Source organism: Oncorhynchus clarkii, chromosome 16 (genome assembly GCF_045791955.1).
Source record: "Oncorhynchus clarkii lewisi isolate Uvic-CL-2024 chromosome 16, UVic_Ocla_1.0, whole genome shotgun sequence".
Lineage (NCBI taxonomy): Eukaryota > Metazoa > Chordata > Actinopteri > Salmoniformes > Salmonidae > Oncorhynchus > Oncorhynchus clarkii.
In genome coordinates this window covers 62,863,511-62,876,910 of record NC_092162.1, presented here as the reverse complement: position 1 = coordinate 62,876,910, position 13,400 = coordinate 62,863,511, and the positions used below count along the sequence as shown (strand labels likewise).

Sequence of the window (13,400 nt, the reverse complement as noted above, 5' to 3'; positions counted from 1 at the left end):
TGTTTGCACGTGTGTGTCCCCTCCAGGCATTAGTGCAGGGTGGTGTGGATCTGACAGACACACAGCAGAGCTGTAACAGAGGAAACCTCAGGGTGAAACCAACAGCTGGGACTGCTCTCCTCTGGTACAACCATCTCTCTGATGGCAAAGGTACGTTCCAGCACACACACTGCTCCATTCTTTGTGACTTGTTTTCTCTGTTAACACTGTACGCCACTAGTCAAACTCCCGATCCCCGCCCCTGTCCCGCAGGTTGGATGGGTGAGGTGGATGAATACTCCCTCCATGGGGACTGCACTGTGACCCGAGGGGTGAAGTGGGTAGCCAACAGCTGGGTGAACGTGGACCCGGACCACCAGCGCCAAGCCCGCTACCAGAGACTGGTGACCCACAGACAGGAGGGCGAGCCGGGCAGAGAGGAACGGGAACCCCCCCTCCCTCACAGCAACCACCACCAGGACCTGTAGTACTGTAGCTAGGGCTACTGGGAACACACTGTGGGGAGATGCACATGTTCCTTTAAGCACACGGGCAAATCACAATTTCCGCTTAGTCATGTTGTGAAAATTTGACTGAAATGGCAGTTAGGATTTGCCCCTCAGAATATCTGAAAAGACAAAGTACCTGTGTAATTAATTGAATTCAAAACCCAGTTCTAATTACACATGCAGACATTTTAGTTGCATTTGTCTGTTTTTCAGTCAGTTATGGTTCTGAGGGATCCATTCTTGTTTTAAATGTAGTATTCACAGCAAATTGAGCCAAATTAGAATAGAATCAGATGACCCATCTATCTATGTCTTCCTGACAGGCAGATTTGATGTGGGATTGTATCTGTATAGTTCTGTCTGTTTCTTTCATGAGTGATGTGATGTTCTGAAACTATTTGTCAACAGAGTTGGGATGATGGGGGTGCTAGTGGGCTCGAGGAAGCCCCATAACCAGCCAGGCCCCTGGACCTCAAGCATTAGATATTTACGTTGGCCAAGCCCAATGTCTTTAGGGAACCAAGAGTCCATGTGTAACCAGTGTGTCTGTGCTGCTAACAGCACTGTCCCTTTCCTCTTCCTGGGCGTGAACCAGTGGTCCACTGATTCCAAACACGCCTGCTTGACGTACTAACCAGTTGCGCCACAGAAAAGGATTGAATTTAATGGCCCCATTTCAAGCTGTGGATGATTTTATCCAGTACAATTTGAATCCCGTTTCTATGTTACAGTTCCTGTCTGGTGGTTGTGTTCGGATGATGAAGAACCACTCTCATTCTCAAACGAGCTGTCCTTTCATACAACTCCTTGTTAAAGATGGAACCCGCATTAGGGGAAACAGCGCCACTGTCCGTCCCCAGCACCTTTTGTTATTGTTTTAGTTTGGACAAAACAAAGGTGAGGTGCGTTGAGCAGTGTGGTTAAAGAAACTAAAACCTGCAGCACATATCCTGCTGTTATATCCACCTGCAATGATGTTTGAGAGGGAGAAAAACGGTGAGATTTACAGTAACTTCTTTGTTGTTGTAATAATAGTTATTTTTCAAAGTCTTCTTGATTCGGGATTCAGATAAATGTGTTTATTTATTTATTTATCTATTTATTTGTTGTATTTGATTATTTATTATCTATGTTATTATTATTTATTAACTTAATAAGGTGATTGATGAATGTATCATTATTACTTGACTGGTTGATGTTGCATTGAGTCTATTACAGTTGTTGTTCACTGTATACATACAATAAGTCATGGAAAACAATACAATGTGAATGTTTTTTTCTGTAGCTACAGTGACTGTGAATTTTTATCTAAGCCTGGCACCGAGGAGCATTACATGGGGTTCTCTCATTTGGGCAAAAGTCATTCCTACGTCCTCTTTCCTCTGTGACCGATAAGAGGTTGAGTGTTTGGAGAGTGTGTCAATTCGTTAAAAGGCAAATGGAAGACGGTCCTTCTCGAGGCCTTTTATCAATTAGATTTGCTCACCTCCTGCGTCCTCTCTTCTTCTTCCTCTTTCGCCTCCTTTTGAAAAAGGTCAAAGTTAATTGAGGAGAGTAACCGTTGATGGAAATGCGCTTGCTTGAAATGAGACGGTCCTTTTAGCTAACCATAACCTAATTATCCTAACCTGTTGCATAAATTCTCCTAACCTGCTACGAAATGTCAAATCTGACCTTAATTTGACAAAAGCTTGATCCTTTCTAGCTGTGACCCTGGAACCCTGGCCCCTTGGGAAGCACAAGCAATGATTTTTTATAACTAACCCAAGATAGACCACAGCCTGTAATTTCCAATGGGAGCAAATTAATCATAGTGTGCAGAACTAGTAGTGCTCGTTCTAGCATGTATTTCCATATTTCCGTTAGGGAACGCCAACTCTGAAGTGGAGTGGGCAATAACTCAATTCGCCCCTTCACTCCTAAACAACACACTTTTTAGAAACTTTGACAAAGGGTAAAGTCTACAAAAATGTGTCCACTCTGTTCGTAACATATTCTGGTTTTGGGAACAGAAAACTGTATTGAGATCAAATGTTTCATCAATGAGAAATCCATCTCACTCGAACTTCTCCCACTGCCGGCCACTGGGCTTCGTATCATCACCATATTTGGTGGTGAGTGGAAATACCACCTTCTTGTTCTTCTATGAGATTTAACTGCGGTTGGCATCCAATTTGTTGCATTACCGCCATCTGGACTGGAGTAGAACTCCCTTATACTTTACTTGAAAAAGAAAAATGTACTAAATAAATACCCTACCATCTAACACTATACTCACTAATTTCAAAATTATATAAAATAAAATTAACAACCCTTTACTCCACAAATTAAATGTATTTATTCCTACCTCATGCCATCACCCTGAAAGGATGAGACATCACCACTTAACACACCCTGTAACGGCTGCTGTCAAGTCTCGCACACCCAAATACCTCTCTGCAGCTGCCAACACGATCTCAATTTTCAGAGACTTCCGATCCATCCCTGCAGTATAATTAATAACCATTGCAATAAATGCTAACTTATTTCACTTTTTGGCCTCTCCCTCTGTACTGGTAGGTCTCTACTACTCTCACCACTCCTCCCCCTTAACCCATCTTCCTCTACTTTCTTCACTGCCTCAGCATATGACAACTTCTGCTCTACTCTAACCCTGGAAACCTCAACCTGCAGGGGACATGTCTGATCCCCAGCTCCATGGGCACCCCTACAATAAACACATTCCACTACTTTCCCCAATACATTTCTTTGTCTCATGCCCTTCTGCACATTTCTCACACCTTGGACCCTCCCTCCTGCACACTGCTGCCACATGCCCATAAGCTTGACACCTGTAACATCATAATGTACTCGGCACATATGTTCGTACAGGATAACTTATATATATATCCTAACTTCACTTTGTCAGGCAAAGACTCAACTTCAAAACTCAGAAGAACAGACAATGACTCTTCTGTTTCCCCGCTCTCACCACCCTGTCTGCGTTGCATCAAACGACAAGCATCACATACACCAGGAATCTTTGCCCTCAGCTGGTCAACGTTTATATCTACAGCTACCCCAGTGATCACTCCTTTCATTGGTGCCCTTTTCTTGAGAACGAAACAATTCACCTTTCTTGCCCCCATTCGTTTTACTTCGAGCGCATTCTTCCTCTGCCCAACAGAAACACAAGCAATGATCATTAGACAACTTCTAGTTACCCTCACCGATTCCACATGACCCAACTCTTTTTTCACCTGCCATGAAACCACAAATGGATCAGCCAAAAGGCAAGAGTCCACTTTTTCCATAAACTTCACTACTACTGTCACAGACTCTTCTTCATTCTGATCCTCGGTGCATTCCTCGGTCTCAGATAACTTTACCCTCATTCACTTCCATTTCTCCTCCTGTCTTCAGCTCCCTCTGCTTACACTTTCTACCATTCTTCTTTGACAAACCATCTCCCTTTTTTCCACAATTTTTATCCAACTCAAGCTCACTCTCTTCTTCCCTCACTCTCTTAGGCCTCTTCTCCCTCTCTTTTCCCCTCCATTCATTCTCCGTTTTCCACGTACATGTCTCCTCACGATAATACTGCTGCTCCATCCCTGACACCCATCTTGTACTTGCTTTCTCCTTCCGGGGTTCTGCTCACGTCCCCAATAACGTGCCTACAACAAAGCCTCCAATCGCTGCTCGGTGTTCTCGAGTGGAAACGCCAACCCGAGTGCTTCAGATTTGTACATTCGGTGAAACATAATGTTCATTGTTCGACACAATCTGTGACAAGTGTATCCTACTGCGGAAGAGTTTTGAAATCTGACACACCCCCTTTGAATTAGCTTTTGTTTTGTCAGAGGAGAACATCATGCACATGTTTAAAAACAATATGTTACTTATTGTTTTATCTATAAAATGTCTTGCACAACTAACTTACATTTTTTGGATCACTTTCCACATTTATTTTGGGTGCACCACTGTGAACGTCATTTGCCTGATGACGCGCAGTGGTGAGGATGGTTTCATTTCAAGAAAGTGCATTTCCATCCACGATCACTCCTCGCTAGCTCTCCTCGATTAACGTGGACATTTTTCAAAAGGAGGCGAGAGAGGACTGGAGGTGAGCAGATCTAATTTATAAAAGGCCCTTGTCTTTCTAGCATGGCTGATGCGCTACACACGTGACTACACAGCGCGCTGACTTTGAGAGCGTGGATTCTTATACATCAGTGGTGTCAACCAGACACTGCCACCCCTGAGCTGCCAACATTCCCTTGTCCGCTAGATGTCGCCCAAGGTCAACAAGTAGATGCGATCAAATCCATTCAAAACGGAATTGCTTGCCTGTGTCAATGCTACTGGTTTTGAGCACTTTGGGGCGGCTTTAGTTGGCGTGTTGCATCTCTTATTAGAAAGTATTAAACATAGAGGTAATACAAATAGCCAAAATAACGGTCATATGCCAGGAATAAGACAAAGTGTAGCTAAATGAAGACATAAATGTATTAGGTGTTTGCGTTCTTATGCCATCAAACAAACAGGCGCAAACGAAAACATTTAAACTCTAAATTATGTTGCCCTCAAATACCCGGATAAGTACAGGAAGGCACGAATGAATGGATTGTTAGTACACACAACATGGACTGGCCCGTCCTCTCCAACCCCCTAAACTAAACATATTAAGAACCTCCTCATAAAGGCCTACGTGCCAAACGTGACTGCTGTACGTGAGATTGACAGTATGGCTACTGTAGCACAGTGTAGGCTGATCTGGAAAGAGGCTATGTGCGTGTATTGGTTTGTTTGTTGACGGCCACGGGCATCATGCTGTATAGGACCAACAGACACAATACAGAGACGCAGGTGCCCCAGCGTACAAACTAGGCCTGGATACTAATATATTAGTACTAGGCATTGCTTTTCTGTAATTAGGTTAATTGCGTCATTTTATTATATGGTACTAAAGTGAATGTTTGTAGGCTAGAGCCGCTAGAGTTGCTGTGCGTCACGAGATTGACCTTGCAAAAATATGTACTCTTATTCATTCACAAATTGAATGTGATTGTGTTTTGTGGACAATTAGAAATAGAATATGACATGTGCTGTTATCTACCCAGCCCAATTTGCTGCCAGCTAGGCTGTCTGACACTGAGATTTTACTGTGCGGGGTCAGTGGCGTACTTTTTCGCGCACCCCAAGGTCCGAGCAAGCCAGCTCCCCCCAACCAAAAATAATAATCATATTTTTTTGTACAAAAACATTCAATTTTTTTGTTTGTAAAAAAACTAACTTCCTGCAATTGACACATTTTGCCATAGGGCAAAGACAAAAATGTGTAGTTGTATAGCTATTGTCATGCATTTACATACATGCCATGGGGCAGAGAGATTTTTTATTAATAGCTAATCTCATGCTATTCTACACATTTTGCCATGAGGCTGATAGATCATTTTGCAGTTTTAAATCAAATTTCCTGCTAGTCTACATATTTTACCATGATGCTGAGTGAAAATTTGTTCAGTTTGAATGCTAATTTCCTGTAATTGTATAGATTTCCATGTTTTATTACATGTTACCATGCTATCTGGGGCCTAACATGCTATCTGGGGCCTGACATGCTATCTGGGGCCTGACATGCTATCTGGGGCCTGACATGCTATCTATCTGGGGCCTGATGTGCCAAATTGGGAGACTGGAGTGGGTTTTCTCACGGGTTGATTATCACAGTGCTAATTGTTCCCAATCTAAATGGCGCTGTGTAATTTTTTTAAGGTTCAAATGTGTGAATTATTTTAAAGAACTTATCTCCCTGGTCAATTCATGTCAGCATGACAAAACGTTACTAAGGTGAGGTGAATTTGTGTGTTTCATTGGTGAAAGTAAAACATTAAAAAAAATACTTTGTGTTTTCTTTGTAAATGTTTGAATTATGGGAGTAACCATAAACAATTTATGTTTGTTGAAAAGAGGCGGGGTTGGGGATGGTTGTCACATAGAATGTGGGGTTAGATGTCTCTATCAACTCCATTATAATAAAAAACACTGGTGTAGTGGAAGGTAAACATAAGTAAACACATTTTACCCACTTTTTGCAGAAAAATGCATTAAAAGTATACTTTTTTCACATGACTGGCGATCAGAGTTTACCAACCTATTTATTTTTTACCACTTACATCACTGATTCAAATCACAATCCCTTTTGTGGTTGTGCTATAAAGAGCTCCCTTCATTGCCTCTGTCACACACATATTTTTCTGTCACACACCCACACAAGATACACAAATACAATTTACTGAAAATATCATATGTTATTCTCATGGTATAAAATGCTACATTTTGTTAGTAATATCATTTGATAAAAGAAAGGTTGTTGCAAACATTGTGACAACCAACCCCATACTGTGTGACATCCAACCTCACGATGGGGCTGGTTGGCACAAGTGGACCGAGTCTGTTGATAGCTTATAACTCAATTTTGGAATAAGATATGAGGATAAAAAGGGTCCTCCTAATTTTGAAAAGAGCCAGTAAGATATACTGGTGCTGAGAAATACACACGAGTAAAAAGTGACAACCCACCCCGGTCTCCTCTACTGTCCCGTCTACCTGTCAATTCGTGTCCCCCATGGGTCACAATAGGATTCGATTAGCGTCCGTTGCTATGTCAACAGTGTGACTAGCTAATGCATCGAATTTTAGAGCTCATTACAACCTAAAGGATGTTCTTTCCATCACGAAAGCATTGCGGGGTTCGAGAGGAGGGGGGGTGGGGTGATACGCCAGTGTATGCGGCTGCTCAAATAATTTAACCATGTAAACAGAATGATTGCCAACCTTCAGTAGGCTGGCTATCCGATATTTGATTATTTATTTATTATCCTGTGCGTCGTGCAAATGTATGAATGATAAAAAGCAGCTTGGTGATGGTGATGGTTTCGCTACGCACTGTAGAACGCGCACTGCACATATTGGCCAATTGCATCTCAGAGCCGTGCGCGGGGAGGAGGAGGGGGGGGGCAACCGATAGACCGACGGAGCTGGAACGGCTCACATCACATTCTTCATCTCATCAGAGCCCGGTGAAGGACCTACCCAGCATACAACATCACTTAGCTAGCTAGGTTATTGGACCTCTGACTAAACGATACGAATAGCGACCTAAACCTCTCGATTTACTAGCTAGCTAGCTAGCTATCATTTTCATTTACTGTCATCCATGAGATTCTTCAGGCTATCATTCAAGTGCTTCGTCGACTGCTTTTGAATTCCCTCTCCCCAACGTCTGACGCGACGCTTTGTAAATATTACATGTATTGTTGAAGGGCACCAACTCGTTATGATAAATTAAAAACTATTCATATTTTTTTGATAACAAGAAGGCGAAAAAGAAACCAAGGAAAGAACTGGAGAACTGCATAGCTTCTCTCTCTGTCTCTCTCCCCCTCTGAGGCGCACTGAGTATCTTGATCGCGTCACTAGCTACTAGCTAGCTGCACTTGGCTCTACCCACCTAACGTTACCCGGTTTATTTAAACCTAATCAATCAACATGTCGCCAGAAGTGGAAGAGAACTCCCCAGGTGAGTGATAAAAAAATTAAAAAAATGTATATAATAATAACAATGGTAATAACATTTTTATTGTTGCATTGTTATATTGTAGCTATGACTTCAATGAATTCAAAGCAGCATTATAGTTAGGGTATAACGTTAGCTTCAACAGCAAGTGTTTTGGCTACATAGTAGCTAGCTAGGTATAGGCACTACTGTGCACCTCAGATGCACATCTAACTAGCTAAGTATGGACAGATGACATGTTACTTTTATAGATTGTAAACCTGTCACTTCAGACTGAGTTCAAGAGACCTCACTTGCTTTATAATTACCTTAACGTTACACCAGAGTTACCTAGCTAACATCCACCTGTCAGATGATTGGGCTATCCAGGTAAGGTTATAGCAAATTAGCGACACATCCCTCACTAATATGTGATGCAGCATGATCGTCAAGTCCTCTTGATTTAATGCACTATACTGTAGTGTGCACCTGTTGAAAACTCCAAAAGGCAGGTCACAATTCTGTTCTCACATGAGATTTCTGTTGCAGCCCAGAAGCTGTACTATGCTCCATTAATCTGCGATTGTGTTCGTTGGGGTCTCAGTGACACCTTACTAATGCCAAGGCTAAAGTTTAGATTCCTGGTTAGACAGGAACCAAGTGTATCTTCCCTGTATGTTAGTGTTCTACAACATTGCCAAGCGATCTGGACCTCTGTTAGCAGTTTTTCTCGCTGGTTCAAGATCCATTCAAACTTCTCCACCTTAATCACACTACATCGATCACACAGACCTGCATTGTGTAGGGCAGGCTAGCTTTCTGTCAGAGCCGTCAGTCACTGTCTGATGGGTTGAGTATGCTCCAGTGACTAGGCCTACTAAGGATTATAGCAAATCAACCCACCTCTCATGCCAGACTTGCTATGTGTATGAAAGCAGATATCCAAGCATATTCTATTCTATTAGCATCAGGTTCTTTCTCTCTCTCTCCTGCCCTCCCTCTCCTGCTCACACACTCCCCCTAACTGCTCTGATCTGGAAAAAACTGCTTTCCTAATGTGCATCCGGATCAGAGCGGCTGACATCGATATCATAGAAGGCGCACATTAATGAACTGTCAGAAGAATCGGTTTGTTTGAGAGGGAGAAAGAGAAAGACAATTAAAGTGTTGTTGTAGTCAGTGGTGAGACGGACACCTCGTTGTTGTAGTCAGTTGTGAGACTTGTCGTACCCCAGCACAAAAATCTCTTTTTGGGAACTGGGAAGAGGTAGAGAGAGGGTAGGAGAGAGAGGGGGAGCATTAATTGTAAGGTATGCTGACTTGTCAATAGCTCATTGATTCGAATTGAGAAGGAGGGAAAAATAAACAAGGAGCGAGGATGCAAGAAAGGCATCTGGACCATTAAAGGCAATTGCATTTCCAGTAGCTACCCTACACTCTTACAAAAAAGGGTTCTGCGTTTGTCCCCATAGGATAACCCTTTGATGAACCCCTTTTGGTTCCTCGAAAGAGTTCTACCTGCAACCAAAAAGGGTTCTACCTGGAACCAAAAAGGGTTCTCCTATGGGGACAGGCGCAGAACCCTTTTGGAACCCTTTTTTCTAAGAGTTTACATTACAGTAGGAGTACTGCCCTCTTTTACAGCATGTGTTACATGTAGGCCTGAGCTTAGACTGCTGACTGAAGAACTGCACTGTCTGGAGGTCATAGGCTTAGAGAGGATTTAATAAATATTTCATATTGTTGTGTAATAGGACTGACAATGTTCTTAGTTGTCACTCAGCTCTATTAGAAATATAGAGGCAGTAGACATCGCCTACCATACATATAACATGTTTCCACCATGCTTATAGTCACTCCATCTTAATGATGTGGGGAGGGGGGGCTTTTTGGCATTCACTGTGAGTCACTGCAGCTTTGCGAGTTTGTGACTCCTATGATTGATTTTGTACATTTTGTTGATTGGTGGACCTTTATGTTTATGTGGCTGTAAAAGCTTGGTTGATTTACAAGGCAAGCAAATGGCTTTTAACCCCTCTCTTTCTCTCTCGCTCCCTCTCTCCACTCTTCCTCCATACCACCCCCCCCCCCCCTCTCTCTCTCCTAGGTGATGTGCGGCTCTCCCAGATGGAAGCAGGGATTCCATCTGAGGAGGAGGGTGGTGTGGCTCGCCCCCTAGTCCCTGTGCCTGGGGTTGGGGTGGGGGCAGGGGGGTGTGAGGGAGGGGGAGGACAGACCCAAACACAGCCTCAGGTCCAGGCTACAGCAGTACCGTATGTGGAGAGAGAGACCTGGACCAGACAGATGGACTTCATCATGTCCTGTGTGGGCTTCGCTGTGGGGCTGGGCAACGTGTGGCGCTTCCCTTACCTCTGCTACAAGAACGGTGGAGGTGAGCTCACACACACACACACACACACACACACACACACACAATGTATATACACACACACACAAACAAACCAACAAACACAATACTCACACACATATTCAGCATGTGCATAGCACACACATACTGTACATACTCAGACTTAATTAAATACATTGCACTCAGCATATGCACACACCCATACTGATACAGCCATACTGACACACCCATACTGACACAGACACACTGACACACCCATACTGACACACCCATACTGACACAGACACACTGACACACCCATACTGACACACCCATACTGACACACCCATACTGACACAGACACACTGACACACCCATACTGACACAGACACACTGACACACCCCTACTGACACACCCATACTGACACTGACACACCCATACTGACACACCCATACTGACACAGACACACAGCCACACTGACACAGACACACATACACACTGACAGACACACTGATACTGACACAGACACACAGAGACACTGACACAGACACACTGACACAGACACACTGACACAGCCACACTGACACAGACACAGCCACAATGACACTGACACAGACACACTGACACAGACACAATGACACTGACACAGACACACTGACACAGACACACTGACACAGCCACACTGACACAGACAGACACACTGACACAGCCACACTGACACAGACACCCTGACACAGACACACTGACACAGACACACTGACACAGCCACAATGACACAGACATAATGACACAGACACACTGACACAGACACACTGACACAGACACACTGACACAGCCACACAGACACAGCCACAATTACACAGCCACACTGACACAGACACACTGACACAGCCACACTGACATAGACACACTGACACAGTCACAAACTCCTACTTTATGGCACACCTATGATGTAATATGCAAAACAGGCAGTTGGACTGATTTGATGGAAAGGCAGTTTTAAGTAAAGAGAAAGGGGAAGGAACGAGAGAGGCAGGGAGGAGGGAAGAGATGGAGGGAGACCAAGCAGGGCTTGCATGAGTGTACGCACGTAGCTGTAGTAGCCATGCCCCTCATATGGTGACACTTGAGCACACTCCCCTCCTTTCTTTTTCAAATTTTCTCGCTACGGTAACCTGTCCTTTCCACCTTTGCTCTTTATTTCTTATCTCTCTGTCCCTCCTACTTTTATGAGATGTTTAATAAAAGTGAGTGTGTGTTTTTTTTTTTTCTCTCTCTCTCTCTCTCTCTCTCTCTCTCTCTCTCTCTCTCTCTCTATCTTTCTCTCTCTCTTTCTATCTCTATCTTTCTCTCTCTCTTTCTCTCTCTTTCTCTCTCTCTTTCTCTTTTTCTCTCTCTCTCTCTCTCTCTCTCTCTCTCTCTCTCTCTCTCTCTCTCTCTCTCTCTCTCTCTCTCTCTCTCTCTCTCCTTCTTCTGTCTTGTGACCCGTGACTCTGATACCCACCTTCTCATATAATTTAACAATGGCCTGTCTCACACAGTGACCCCCCCCTGTGCTCCTGCCCTGAACACAAAGGTGCTTTCTCCTCTCCTCCCCTGATAGTAAGGAAAATATGGATGCATGTCACACAATAAGCGTCCTGTGCCCGTCCTTCCCTCTGTGTCAGCAGTGCCACTGCGACGCCACGTTTGGTGTCCTTGACCAACCCAGGCCAGGGGACGTCTCGTAACACAACATCGGCATCAGATAAGACTGAGTACTGGGCACTCACAGGCTCTCAGACCTGTTCTCTTTACTCAAACACCCACCGACGGATATCTGACTGACTAAAGTGGAGGACAGATAGAGGAAATTCATTTGAAAGAGATTGTTGTTTTTATATTGAACCCTGTCCTATATTTGGGTAGTCTAGTCTATACTTTGAGATAAGTTAATGTGTGAAATGATGGAGAGTCTAATACAATAGTGGCTTAGGGAAAATCATTATTATTTTTCATTATTTTTTTTTTGTCTTTCCAATCGTCTTTTTAATCCATTCAGTATTCCTACTCTCTCTCACTCTTGTTCTCTCCTTATCCCACTCCCCCCCCCCCTCTCTCTCTCTGAACTCTTCCTTATATGGCTTCGGCTGTCTGATCTCAGTGAAGGAGACTGAGGGAATGAGGGAGAGGGAGAGAATAAGAAAGTCACTATCACCAGATGAGGTCATTGTATTTTCATGTCTCAGACTCCTATTTCCTCTTCTTCTTTATCACCTTATCATCCAATTTTCTGGTCCACCTTTCCTTTTTACATTCTCCTGTTATGTTACCTCTCTTTTTTTCCTCCACATCTGAGCAGGCAGTCTCCTCCCTGCGTCATTCTCATGTGACTCTGCCCCATTTGTTTACCCCCTTCCTTCTAAGTATTGGTATGGTCCTCTGTATATAGTTTCATCATACCGGACATACCAATATGTCTGGGGTGGGGGGTTTGGGTGAATGTTCTGTTTGTTTTTTTCTATGTACTTCCAGTTTTAGAGGTGTTTTGTTGCTAAGGCATGTTAGGAAGCTGCAGAATACAGTGGCAGTAAAAATAAGCGCATCAAATTAAAAGCAAATGGATTGACGATGTAGCTGTTGACCTTTCCCTTTGTTGTTGTTAGCTCGGATCTGTTTTATTTGATTATCTATTTCTGCTTGATGTGTTTGCCAAATCCAATTATCTCAGATAAAAGTATCCCAGGTAAAATACATTATATTTACAAAAGTATGTAGACACCCATTCAAATGAGTGGATTTGGCTATTTCAGACACACCTGTTGCTGAAAGGTATATTAAATCGAGCACACAGCCATACAATCTCCATAGACAAAACATTGGCAGTAGAATGGCCTTACTGAAGAGCTCAGTGACTTTCAACGTGTCACTGAAATAGGATAACGCCTTTCCAACAAGTCAGTTCGTCAAATTTCTGTCCTGCTGCCCCGGTAAGCTGCCCCATTCAACTGGAAGTGGTGATATTACGAAGTGCACACGTCTAGG

General features: G+C 43.4%; 2 protein-coding genes across 3 annotated transcripts in view; both read left to right on the top strand.

Annotated features, from left to right (window-relative positions):
• LOC139368886 (transmembrane prolyl 4-hydroxylase-like) overlaps positions 1–1,882 on the top strand; it is a 28,184-nt gene extending 26,302 nt beyond the window's left edge. The window contains exons 8-9 of the mRNA XM_071108353.1: positions 27–150; positions 253–1,882. Coding sequence (XP_070964454.1) covers positions 27–150; positions 253–467 — 339 coding nt within the window. The 3' untranslated portion in view covers positions 468–1,882. The remainder of the gene's footprint in view (positions 1–26; positions 151–252) is intronic.
• A 5,647-nt stretch (positions 1,883–7,529) lies between these two features.
• LOC139368885 (sodium- and chloride-dependent creatine transporter 1) overlaps positions 7,530–13,400 on the top strand; it is a 42,153-nt gene continuing 36,282 nt past the window's right edge. The window contains exons 1-2 of one of the 2 annotated variants that reach the window (XM_071108351.1): positions 7,530–8,052; positions 10,136–10,420. In XM_071108351.1, coding sequence (XP_070964452.1) covers positions 8,022–8,052; positions 10,136–10,420 — 316 coding nt within the window. In that variant the 5' untranslated portion in view covers positions 7,530–8,021. Of the gene's footprint in view, positions 8,053–10,135; positions 10,421–12,537; positions 12,582–13,400 lie in introns of those variants that run through there. The other variant, XM_071108352.1, reaches the window with a different exon arrangement.